The 13,514-nt window shown below is 39.2% G+C and overlaps 1 protein-coding gene across 1 annotated transcript in view; it reads right to left on the bottom strand.

Annotated features, from left to right (window-relative positions):
* Positions 1-735: 735 nt before the first annotated feature.
* Positions 736-13,514, bottom strand: part of LOC108978777 (D-beta-hydroxybutyrate dehydrogenase, mitochondrial) — an 82,116-nt gene continuing 69,337 nt past the window's right edge. Inside the window, exons 4-9 of the mRNA XM_018949224.1 lie at positions 5,343-5,549; positions 3,884-4,037; positions 3,646-3,720; positions 3,335-3,516; positions 1,169-1,270; positions 736-1,070 (exon numbers count right to left, since the gene is read on the bottom strand). Of these exons, the coding sequence (XP_018804769.1) occupies positions 879-1,070; positions 1,169-1,270; positions 3,335-3,516; positions 3,646-3,720; positions 3,884-4,037; positions 5,343-5,549 (912 nt within the window). The 3' untranslated portion in view covers positions 736-878. The remainder of the gene's footprint in view (positions 1,071-1,168; positions 1,271-3,334; positions 3,517-3,645; positions 3,721-3,883; positions 4,038-5,342; positions 5,550-13,514) is intronic.

The following is a 13,514-nucleotide window of genomic DNA, read 5'->3' as shown; positions in this document are numbered from 1 at the left end:
TTGCAGTTGTATGTAGCTTGAAATTCCGTCCCTCCTCCAAGTCAAGTAGAAAATCGTTCGGCGCACGCACGTCTAAAACACTGTAGACATGTCTTCTGTCTAACAGAACTTGATCGATCTGGTTGGTGACGTTGAACTTACTGAAATTTCCTATGCCGGAATTTAGTACCACAACCTCAACCTCAACAAATTAACTTTCTACAAGCCCTTAATATTTAATGAAATTTATTGATTTGAAATATTTAACTGATAAATCAGTTGGTCAGTTACTAAATCAATCTTTCTTTTCAAACAAATTTTTGTCCAATCGTTCTTTGTGTTCACCTTTATTGAAAATCTCACAATTTTTACTTTACATATTCAAAAGAAATACAGTTATTTAAGTATATTAAAATTTGGCTTATTGCGTATGAGCTTAAGAACTACACAAATAAAGTGAAATAAATAAATATTTAATGCAAATCCATGCATAGAGACAATTCAAGAATATGTGTTCAAAAGTATTTTGCAAAAATTATAAAAAAAATTATAATAATTTAAACAATGACTTAAATGCGTTTTGGCGCTTTCAAACTATGGAAAATTGAAATTTATTGGAATCAAAAATTTAATTCGGCAAAGGATGTGAAAATAAATGCTTCTTTTTAGTACAAAAATTACGTCTTTAGAGTATGGTTAATAATTGCGTATGTGTATGTGTGACTATGCTACTTACTCAATTTAGCCAATATAAACTGTTTATTACCGAAAGCTAAGCATATTTTTTTATTTCAATCATCACAACAATACAAATTTGTGCAGTGAACGCTCTTTAGTTTTGCAGCCGTGTCCTTTGGTCTGTTTGCCTTTTCCTTTGCTCGTACATGCGGTGCTGGCGTTTAGAAAGCACCTTGTGGACGCACCTTCTTTTTGGGCTCAGCGAAGAGGATTTCGTAGAGTGCGGTGGGTAAGTGTTCGGCCATGAAAATTTCGATCTTTTCGCGTGCAGTCACCGGTGTGTAGCGTGCCATGGGGAAGGTGCGCGAGACGGCATCGATCAGCACGCGTAGAGCGGGTTGAATGTCAGCGGTCTGTAGGGAGTAAGTTGTTAGATGAATTATAGCGTATTCTGTTATCTATTATTTTAACCGAATTTAAATACTTTAATTGAAAAGTTCGCATTTATTACCTCTCTTGAGTATTTCTCCAATGAAGTCATAGCAGCTTCATAGTAATCTTCGCCATAGGTTTTCTTCTGTTCGGAGGTCAATTGTGCCCACATTGCCTTAGCCTGAAAAGAGTAATTTTTTAGTTAGTGTACTGATTTAGTAGAGAAGTAACAAGTTAAGTCTTTTCGATTCCAATAGTAGATTCTAACATTTATAAAGAGAGAACATTGTTGTGCTGTTCGTAATGGTTGGTATGTCAGAATGATCGAGCTCTGAACGACTCGTATTCTTATTACAATGACGTTTTTGGATTTGGTTAAAACTGAGCTGCAAGGCCTGGTATTCAGCTATCCTAGTACGTTGGAGTGACACTCAACAGAAATGGCTGTTGGGTTAACGCCAAAGCCCTCGGGACGTTAAAACCCAGACAAGCCTCAAAGTAGGTTCCCTTTTATGTTGGTCGGCTTTGAACGCAGTGTCTTACACACAAGAGCGTCCGTCAACTCTCGACTTGGTATCATTACTGGGTTAACTTTGGAACTATGAAAGGTCACTACCTTTCCAAGAGGGGAAGAGCGGCTCTGAATGAGGACGCCTATAGCAGCGAAACAAAACATAATATAGAAAAGGACGTGCGAGGATATAGGTCGGAATTGACTTCTTTGAGAAGAGATGAAGACTCTGGCGTTCGGTCATTCCGATCTTACGACAATCGGGTCAACATAACCGGACGGAACCGAAATATCTATCCGTTTGGTGAATTCTGCCGCTAGAAAAATAATACGGGCGGTCATTACTAGAGAAGACGGAATCGTTTTTCAGTAAGGGCAATGTGAGGACGTGTGCACCACGAAATGGATGGTAATATAGTGGGAGTTGACAGAAACTTACAAACAAGAAGGAAAGGCAGTGCTACGGTGCGAGGCGGAATCGTTAGCAACAGTAGTGGAGTCTCTGTGAGAATCATGGGGGAACTAGATGCCCGATAATTGTTAACGATTCCGGGGAAAAAAACGTGACGGCAGCGAATCTGCTTAGAAATGATAATCTTACAATGCTACGGTGATAAAAATGCAGGGCCGAAAATCTGAACAGCATTCTATCACACTCGAATGGGCGGATAGCGCTGATCAGCAGTAATGTAAACAGAGTGGGATCAAGCGATCTCCAGTCTGCTTTAAAGCGGCAGAGGTTGCAAGAGGAGGAAGCCGCTCTCGACAAGAGGTCACACTGTTAGGAGCGGCACCAATGTTTATCGAAATCGCCAAACTTATAGACTCTATTAAACTAGTATTTACAGGTATTGGCGGCTTAAGATATTTATAGTCTTTATGAAAGAGGTCACGCGAAGTCCCGGGTCTCCTGTCAGGAAAGTGCCATGGCCTCAACAAGTAGGTTGTGCTGACGAACGTTCTTAAACCCCTTATAAGGAAACAGTCTTAAGAGTGGGTTAAAGGATTAGATGCAGTGGCTAAAGTCGGTTTACCACTACGCCATCGAGCTTACGTTCGACTTCCCGCTGAATCCCGCCGGTAGTGCGGCGAAATCATTCATTATGAATGGACGACTAGAGGGGCATAGTTCCAGAAACCAATCTTCCTCTAGCCGTCCTGATCGTTATCATTATCATAACATCGCAATTTTAAAGTCTGCCTCATATGCTATATTATATCTAGCCAGCCTAAAACCTTTTTCTTCACACGAAATAGTGTTCATGAAAAAAAAAAACTGTAAAAACTGCACAAATTTTCAATATGCTCCTTCTCTCCCGAACACACTCGTTTATACCACGTGCGCATACATTACCGTTAATACTCCGTTGATGTTTATGGTGGCCATTTTGGCATCGCATCTGCACGGCGAGGTCATAAAATATATGAGAGAGTTGCAGCTGGTCAAGCGCAGGTAAGCCCGCCATTACATAGTTAAGTAAAGGCAGAAAGTACTCGCTGGCGGCAAAAAAATGCGCTATTGCAACTCACTTACTTTAATGGCCGGTAAGTAACTTGCTACGTTTATATTAGCCGCAACAATGGCGGCAACATATTTTTCTTTGAGATAACAAACTAGACAACGAGCAAAAGTTGCAAAAGGCGCGACTGCTTTAAGGTCTCATTACATAACACCTAACTGAAATTATCGCTACTTTCTAATAATTTTCTAAGGCGTTCACTTGTTGCGCTCACCTGTTCACGCAGTTCCGTCTCGTTGAGCCAACCGTTGCCGGGCGTAAATTCACCGGCTGCCACCACAGACACATCGACACCACGTTGGCGCATTTCATGACGCAAACAGCCGGCGAAGCTCTCAATAGCCGCTTGGGTGGCGCCTTGAATGCCGCGCACAGGTGCCGGAATTTTGCTAAGGCCTGTAATTATAGTTGTGTAGAAATGTAAGAGAAAGCAGAAAGACATGATAATTAGTAAAGAATATGCGTTCTGGTTTCTTTTCCGCGGAAAATTTAATATATATGTATTAAAAGGCATGCTGTACACACCTGAGGTTAAGAAGACAACGCGTCCAGTTGAGCGGCGAATTAACGGCAACATAATCTGGGTCAAACGTGCGGCACCTGCAGTGAAATTATACAATTATTAGTCTTTAGCGCAAGTTTAAAGCTTTACGTAAAGCTTTTATGTGATGAGCAGCTTTTATGTTACGTTAGATGTCGCTGTTTGTGTTTGTTTTCATAAATTTCCAATTCTTCACTTCGCTTGTTATTCGACTGCACTCACCCAACAAATTCAAATCCAATGACTTGCGCAATACACCGAATGGAATCCACTCCAACTCTCCAAGCGCAACCCAGTGAGCACAATGCACCACAGCCCACAAGCCATAAGCACCATCGGGTAAATGTTCAGAAATATAGACAGCGGCCTCAAGTAGCTATGTGGTGGGAGAAAAAGGAAGAGACAGAAAATAAATATATAAAATTTTATATAAATATATAAAATATAAAATTTTGTACATTTGAACGAATTAAAATGAAAAAGCTTTTAAGCAATATTGAGCTTTTAAATAAAGCTTTTGTGCCCAATTTAACTTTTTAATAAAATTTTAAGCTTACATTTAAAATTCTTTAATACCCAACTTAGTTTTTTAATAAAGCTTTTAGGTCTACTTCGCTTTTCTATAAAGGTTTTAGTAAAAGGCGATCTAACGTTGTATATCATTATTAAATTAATGTTAAAAAAAAGGTTTAATAAAGCTTGTATATCAACTTTAGCTTTTTAGAAACGCTTTTAAGCCCAATTTAGCTTTTTAATAAAGCTTGTAGTCGAAATTTAGATTTTTAAAAAAACTTATAGGCCCACTTTAGCTTTTTAATAAAGTTTCTATGTAGAAACATGATGCAGAAGATTGATTATGTTACTCAGGAGGTGTTCGAGAGCAAGAGTAACTCAATGGTTCATATTCTTTATCCAGTAGTAGCAGAAAAAGGAAGAAATACAAATTTTGTTTAGCAGCTGTGAAGAAATTAAAGCTAACTTTGTACAATATTAATAAGTTAAAGTAAAAAAAGAGAATTTAATAAAGCTAGTAGGCCTTATTTTGCTTTTAAGAGAGCTCTTAAGCGCAATGTAGCTCTTAGGAAAGCCTTTAGGTCGGTGGATGATTTAAAAGGCTTGTAGACCCAATTTAATGATTTAGGAAAGCTTTTAGGTTCAATTTACCTTTTGAGAAAGCTTTCAAGCCCCATTTAGCTTTAAAGAATGCCTTTAGGTCGATAAATAATATAAAAGGGAGACTATGTCACTGATATAATTTTCGATATTGAAAATAACCTATAGGTTCATATGCCTCTACATCTATCAAAGGCACGAATTACTTCGGAAACAAATAATTACATCGATTTGGTTCTGTTTTTGAGTGCTTCCGGTAGAAGTAAAAAACTATAAAAAATCAATAAAAGTGGTTCAAAAGCGCACTAAGGATAAACCTATTAAAACCTTTTTAGCACTGTTTGGTGCTTGTCTATACTAAAAAGTTCACCAAGGACGAGCCTGCACATATGATAGCTTTAAAGTTACCTAAAAGCTTTCTAGCACTGTGTTGGTGGTTGTCTATACTAAAAAAGCTTTGCCAAGTTTCAAACAAAAAACAAACAAAAAAAAAAGCATTTTTACTTAAAATAATATTTTTTATTTAATTCGTTTATATTTTAGTATACATAGACTACTTTTTACTTACTGATTTCTCCGAGCTCACATCCACATGCAACAATTTCAAACGACCGGAAGTTTCCTCCTTCAGGATTTTCGCCTCATCTGAATCAGCGATGGGCACACTGAAGCCAGCGTAGATAGTGAAACCTAAATCGTCGAGTTTCTTAGCCAAATACCAAGCGATGGGAGTTTCGCAGCCAGTAATGAGTACACCTTTGCCATATGAGGAGACCTGTTGAATGTAAAAGAAGGGAAGGTATAAAATGAGAGTACATAAAAATAATATAATAGTAAGAGAAGCGAATAATTTATTGAAAATTAAGTACGAAAATGTTTAATATACATATATATAATATATGTTCAAAACTAATAACTATTTGTAGCTGAGAATGAGTCTGTCAGAGCGTATGAGTAATTTTCTTAAATGTTTGGATTCAACCAAATCATTTGATGTCAGCCAAATTTTCAATAAACGAGAGTAAGCTTTGATAAGAAAGATTAGTGACTTAACTTGCTGTGTATTTGGAACAAATTCTAAAAATATAATCACAGTTAGGGACAATAAAAGAGAGTAAGCGATCCAACTTCATAGACGCTGTTTTAAATTAAATTTTCAAAATTTACTAAACGTACGCTTTAACGAAATTCCTTACCTTTCACAAATAAAGTACTTGAAATTTTTATTTTTCGAAAACGAGTACCGTTATATTGCAAATTTGGTATACACGAATACGCATAATAATGCTTCTGCTGGCCATATAGAGACTTTTCGCCAACTCAAGTGGCGCATATTATGCACGCACTCCATGTTGTTGACAACCACAAACGGCCATAACAATCATGTGCAACCGTTATGTGGAAATTCCACTAATGAAAGTGATGGTCAGTCGACAGTAGGCGTAGCATAAAGAGCGCGGTGACCGCAGCAATTGCGTTGATGCATTAAAATGAATGAGTATACACATAGAAGCCAAAATTGGCTGGGAAATTTTGAGAATAGATTAACAAGAGTCACAAGCCAGCTGCTGCACAGCCATGTTAGCGAGATTGAAGAATCCACTGCACACATGAATGGAGTGATCGCATACATACATACGTAAGTATACTATTAGTCGTTTTGGTGAAATATTTTTTTAGGAATGCTTAAAGTTATCCCAGTCGGGGTAAAGTACCCCGAAAATTGTATATAAAACGCAAAATATTTACTTATTCATCAATATTGATATTGTTGCCAACAAAGTAATCTCCACCAATACAAGTGCGTCAATGATTTTTTGTTATGGGATGGCATTCAGCTCCATCAGTACGAGATATGTCGAGCTTTTTTGCAGACTCTTTCGCATTTATATGCAATGTTGAGGAGGTATGTCTCTCTGTGGCTTGGGGTGTGAGCAGAGCACACTTAAATGCCAAACGTCGGGCCTGCTTTCGTCCGATCATTGTCTACAAAGAAGCTGATGCATGCTCCTTATCAGTGCTTCGCCGCCGTATTGGAATAGCTCTGTCGGCAATCCATCGGCCCGCGACGCTTTGTTTTTCTTCGGAGGAGAGATTGCTATTCAAACTTCTTTATGGTTAGGCAATGTAACGTCTGCACCATAGTCATTGATTGGGAAATCGGGTTCATCATCTCCTAGTGTTATGCTTTCGCTGCCATTCAGCTGGCTGGAGAAGTGTTCACTCCATAATTTCAGTAACTATGTAGATCACCCCTGATGATTCTACAAGAGTGTGCGCTGTGTCCGCTCTTGAAACCTTCTGTTCGTTTTCGCATCTTGTCGGAAAATTATCGAGCATAACCCTTGCCAACCAGCTTGTCAAGCTCTTTGTACTCACGTTTTTGTTTTTTTTTTGCGTCTCGCTTTCCCGCACTTGTTGTGCTCGATTGTAACGTTGCGAGGTAGGAAGTCTGTTTTCTCTGAACTGCGAAACGGCACTCCTCATCGTACCGGCTGTTCTTTTGCATTCTCCGAAAACCAATGATTCCGGTTGCAGTTCTACGCAAGGAGCTTGAACTACCGTCCCACAGTTTCTACTTATACCGAGTTGCTGATGAGTACTTTCAGAGAGCAGCAATGCATGTCGAGCAGAAAATCGTTCAGCTGTTTGTTGTGATTGCAGCTTCTCGACAATAAATCTTCTTTGTGATTATGAACATGCCTTTTTTTGTTGCGCAGAGGCGGGTGTGTTTCTTCGCTGCAACAAGTTAGTGGTTCGAGTCAGTGCTAGGATTTCGGACCATACGCATTTATAAAACATTGGAGACGTGTCATCCGAATATGGTTGATGGTTTTTCGATCTGCTCTACAGAGACCACTTTCCGGCAAAATTCGATCAGCCGCAACCTAGTTGATTAAGAGTAAGCAACACTGGGCTCCAAGCGCACATAAACACAACTTTGGTAACATTGAACTTTTCTTCCGCGGGGGCATGTGTGCAATTCAGCGATATGTTGCAGAACTTCGCTTTGATCCGGATTGTGGCTAGACGTTCATCCACTAGAGTGAATGATAGTACTCGGCGACGGAGTCTCTCTTCCACCACGAATCCCACACCGAATTTGTGCTTCTTTATGTGGCCACTGAAGTTGGTGCACCAAGGGCCTACTCGTCTCAGTCCTTGTCGCGTCCATTGCACACTCTTGGACATACGCATATATAGAAGTATCATTTCGGGTCACTCCCAAGTGAATGGCGCTCAGAAAACTTTCCTCATTTGCGTGAACTTCGACACATGGCTCCACTCTTCCAAAGGATACATGTTCAATAATTTTAACAGTTTGGACACCAGTAGGTGCCTAATTTCTCACTTGAGTTCTAACTCTGGCTCTATGGACTCTACGTAAGCTCAGTAAATGCTCGTCAACAACTAGAGATTGTACGGCTGCAGGATTCTTCCAATTGAAAACGTAATGTAGGTTGTCCTCTGAATTGCTTGTTCTAAACAAAGTTCACCTCGCTGCAATTATAAATGTGCCGACTAGCCACTGTGCATTAATCTTACACTTACTTACTAAAAATCATGTCAGACGCCAATTGTTAAAACTCTATGGAGGAAGGTGAGGATGAGTCGCTTTTATTGTTTACTTTTAGTAAGATTGAGATTGAAACATTTCTAAACTTATACTTTCAGCGAACTGAGTGATTTGGGATTGATATTAGCCGCCTTAATAAATATACGATAGGCTTTAAAGTCTTTGAAGCTGCGCTGATCCTCAAGAAGCTTAATCTATAGTCTTTGAAGTTCTGCTGTTCCATATCTAGGAGTTTGGGCAGCACTACAGACCTGCGTTCACAGCCGGGTTACATTTACTCGGCGGCTTAGCCTATGACCTTAGCTAACCTCATCCAAATAAATTTTAAGATAGCTGCACTTGATTTCACACTGCGTATATTTCCGCTAAAACCTTCAATTTCTTGGTGAAATAAGCTAAGAAAATATCCCTTAAATATTATGAATACATTTTTGATACTCGTTGCGTTCTATAAATAGCAAAGCCAACATTAAAGTAAATCAATGGCTTTTAAAGTAACAGAGCACCTGTTGCTGTGCCGCCACCAACGACAATCCCGCAGTGGATTGCTTCAATTTCACTCATACCCATGCAGCCTACAGCCCTTGTCAGGGCATCTGATTACACGAGTGTGCATAACTTATCCTATGTACGCATAGCATAGCGCATCAGGGTAAGGCATATATGTGTGTATGTGCATTTACTTTTGCGACTACATACGCTTTATATATACATATATATATATATATATAATACATAAATATGTATAGTATTGTTTATATAAATAAGCTGTACAACGTTTTCGTGCTGCCCAAAACTCTTCCTAATTGGCAAGCTTGCGCCTCTAATGCGATTTAACGGAACAAAGCAGCTGAGACATTCTCATATCAGCGTGAGAAAAGAAAGTAACGCAACAAGGAGCAAGAGAACATTCTGACAATAAAGGTAAATGAAGGTGTAAATATGAGGAAAGATATAAGAAAACAAAAGTAGCTGCCAGAGATGTGGCAGCGCTGCTTTTATATGTGTACATGGTTCGCTTAAAGAGCAGTAGAAAGAGGTGAGTGTAGGTGACTTTAGAAAAGAGAGGAGCATGTGTGATTGTCATACATTCTAAGAAATTGCTGTAATCTAAGTATTTTTGTGGAATACATTTAAAGCGCTGCTTTTAAAGTTTAAGTACTAGTGGTTGAAAGGAGGTTGATTTCGCGGAACTGCAGCAAAGAAGTGCGAGTCACTCCCAAACCTATGCTAAGCTCGAATTGCTGCTTCCAGCAAAATATTTTTGAATGCGCTCACGTTATAAAGGAAGCTTTCCATAGCATATGGACAGCGAGCCAGGAGACATGAGTGCGGAACCGCTTACACGACAGTAACCGGAACGGACCCGGACTTTCTCGAAAGCCGAAGACTGTCAACTCGGAAGAATTCCGCCGCTACAACAATAACAAGAGGGAAACGCTGTGCCCACTGATTTGCCCTTTCATTAGGCATACTTTACCCTTGAAAGACGATTTGTTGGGATACTACCAATCAATTTCTCAAACGTTTTCAATAAGAAAGACAATAAACTGTGGGTCTCAAGTCTTTGGACAACACATGCGATCCCTTAACGGCTTTCGGAATGAAGAATATTCTTACCAGCCTCCAATCCACAGGAATATATCCCAATCTAATTAAGTTCGCATAGTTGGATACCAGCCATTTAAACAAAAGCCTGATAGCTCGCTGCAGTTGCGCTGGCATATTAGCATCCAAGGTGACTTCAATGATTTGAATGACGTTATCACCCACACCAGGTGATGTTCATTTAAAGGTAAAAAATGAATGCGCAGTCCGCCTCAGCCGATTCTAGAGATACCGTCCCAGGGCTAGGATTGCTCGGAAAGTGAACATCTAGGAGCAACTTAAGTATGTCCTGACCACTGCGAGTGCAGCTACTACTCTTTCCTTTAAATATGCCAGCGGTTTGTATTTTTTTGCGACGATGCGACCTTGAAAGTTTATGACATCCTTCCAACTTTCCGCAAAATTTTTTATATGAAGACTTCTTGGAGCCCGTTTAAAAAGCCGTTTATGAGAAGTTTTGATTTGCGAAAGATGCATTGCCAAACAGAAGGTTTTCTTCTGCTGCTTGATGATATAGTATATGTATTCAAAGATATGATAATTTCGATTTATAAAACATGGATTATTTTCTTTAAAAGGTTAATAAGCTCGCTTTAAACAGCAACGAGTCACTTCGTGATAACACAAAATTGAGTCGATTTAGCCTTGTACGTCTTTATGTTCGTCACTCCGTCCATCCGTCTGGTTGTTTCTAGGCGTAGCAATCCCTCAGTTTTCGAGATATCGATCTGAATTTTTCTAGACGTCCTTTTTTCTTAAAGAAACTACTTATATGTCGAAATCGCAGATATCAGCAACTATATCATATAGCTGCCATACAAATTGACCGCTCAAACACAAACCCTTGTATGGAAAACTCTTTTATTTGTCGAGGTATCTTTATGAAATTTGGTACAGATTAATATTTAATGGATGGATTTAATCTCGGTAGAAATTGATTAGATCGGATAACTATATAATATAGCTGTCATGCAAACTGAACGATCAAACGCACGTCCTTATATGAAAAAGTCGTTTACTTGTCAAGTTAATTTCATAAAACTCGGCGCAGTTATAACCCAAGGCATCGTTATAATCTGCCAAATAAATTACTCAAATCGGATTACTATAGCATACACCTACGAAACAAACTGACCGATCAAAATCAAGGTACAATTTTTTTATACCCTTCTATGTTACGAAAAATGTACCTGTGAAGGGTAGATATAATTCCGGTGCAAGCTGATGTTAATTTTTTTCTTGTTTAGTATGCATTTAGAAAGTTAGATTGTACGCCTCGCAGCTAAATATAGAAACTGGGTTAAGTGATTGGGAAAAATAAAATGAATGCCGCTGCCGCAGAGGATTTGATCAGCGTCACCAGCGGCAGAGCGTTGGAAACTGCTTAAAATCGCAAGAGTAAAATACGCCTTTAAGTCAAGAAGTTTGACGTAAGTGCAATTTGCAGCAGCTACGGCCTTAACAGCGGCACGTGGCACGTACGTGTTGCATGTAGCTCAGCTCAGCGCAACGATGCGTAGCGCAGCTACTCAAGGATGCAACAAAGTGTGCAATGCAAGAAATGGCGGAAGTGGCAAGCAGATGTGAAAAAACGGAAAATTCGTCAAAGTTGCGGGTACACGACGCACCGGGTCTGGAGTTCGGCGAAAGCGCTCGGGGCACGTGCAGTGATGCACCAAATGGTGGATGTTTATTTCCCACAGGAAATATGGCCAGCGCCATGGCGTTTGCATGTAACGGCAGGCTATACTTTTACTTTATTGTTGAGTGTGTGTTGTTGTTAGTTTCTATTTGTTTTAACGTCGGTTTATACACTATGTTGTTAAGTGTTTGTTTTTGGGGTTTTGTGTTGTTGTTAGTTTTTTTATATTTTTCACGACGGTCTATGCATAATGTTGCGAGTTGTTTATTGCTGTTTTTGGTTTTTGTTGTTGTTGTGATTTCTGATGTTTTTGTTTTTGTTGGTTTAGTTTTTGTTGTCAGTTTATTTTTCATTATTTTTGTAGTATACATATATGCGTATGTTAGTTTTTGCTTTTGTTGTTGTTGTGATTTCTGATGTTTTTGTTTTTGTTGGTTTAGTTTTTGTTGTCAGTTTATTTTTCATTATTTTTGTAGTATACATATATGCGTATGTTAGTTTTTGCTTTTGTTGTTGTTGTGATTTTTTCCATTGTTTCATAAACCTTGTGCGTTTTTTGTGTTTTGCTTTGTTGTTGTTGTTATTATTTCCGATTTTTCTTTTTGTTGTTATTTTCTTTTACATTGCTTTTATTGCACACATGCGCTTGTAATCACCTAGGCTGACGCCGGCGCGCACGCGTGCTCTATTTGGCAGCTCGCTGCATTGTTTTTGTGTTTGGTTCGCCTGCTGACACAAAACCGCTGAGTACTTGCCACACGCTTCGCTTTATTGTGCGCCTGCCATTATGTTGCATGTTTGCGTGCACTTGTTTGTGCCTTCACATTTTTTTCCACCCTTTTGCAATGTTTTTCTTGTAAGTGTGTTTTTTGCTTTGCTTTGGTTACGGAAATATTGTCGCTTGTTTTATGCATTGCCCTTTTCCGTTGTATCCCATTGTGAGCGCTGTTTGTACGCTCTCAAGTTCCGAGAAAATGCGATCTACTCGCTGTAGTTTTTTTTGTTTTTTTTTGTTATTGTTTCGCCTACAAACTCTGGCTAATTTAAAATGTTGCGGTTGGCTGGCGGCGCTGCTGCTGTTATTCTTTCTCGTTTGAAAGGCGCTTGTTTATTTCTTTACTTGGGCGCATTGTTGTTGCCTGCTCATTTCGTTAGTTACTCCATTGTGTTTACAAAACTTGTCCTACTCTCAACGCTGGCTACATGGCCATCTACATGTCAAAGTGAGTGACACATGTTGCTGGCACAAGTGCGCATCCACGCACATTGTGTACGCTGTAGCTGTGGTGGGGTACACCGTGGCGTATACGCAACTACAAGCAGGCATCCTGACATCGAGCGTTGTGCTCTTGCGTCGCACTCACCTTAAAATAAATCATTCTTCACTATTTACACTACACCTTCAAGCTGTTATTTATTTGTTTGTTTCATCGCACAGCCTGTTTGGTTGCCCACAGTCACTGTGCGTACATTTATAAATTACGTTTTGCTAGCTTGATTCATTGTTGGCATCGGCAAGTTTTTGCTGCCTGGGGCAACAATTTTCTGCTGCAATTCGTTTACTTGCTATCGGCATTGTTAGCTTATTTACAGCACCGAAAAAACTCAATTAGCAACAATTCACTTTTTGAAGTGTAGATTAATCATACGCCCTGTACACCCACCAACGCCTGGTCACTGGTAAAGTTGCAGCAGGCAAGCAATTGAATTGCAACATTTGCAAAGTGAGTGATTGCAATCAAGTAAGTGTTTTTTGCACAGTTTTTTGCAGCACTAACTGTGTGGAGGCTTTTGTAGTGCAAATAGAATTTTAGGTATGTGAGTGAATGCTTTGGATGTTTTTCGCATGTTGGAAGAGAAATTAATGAAAAAATAGAAAAAAATAATGCAATAAAAAAATTAATAAAATAAAA

The sequence above is a fragment of the Bactrocera latifrons genome, unplaced genomic scaffold (genome assembly GCF_001853355.1).
Source record: "Bactrocera latifrons isolate USDA-ARS-PBARC rearing strain unplaced genomic scaffold, ASM185335v1 scaffold_127, whole genome shotgun sequence".
Taxonomy (NCBI): domain Eukaryota; kingdom Metazoa; phylum Arthropoda; class Insecta; order Diptera; family Tephritidae; genus Bactrocera; species Bactrocera latifrons.
Note: the sequence above shows the minus strand (reverse complement) of the source record. Positions and strands in the feature narration are given on the sequence as shown.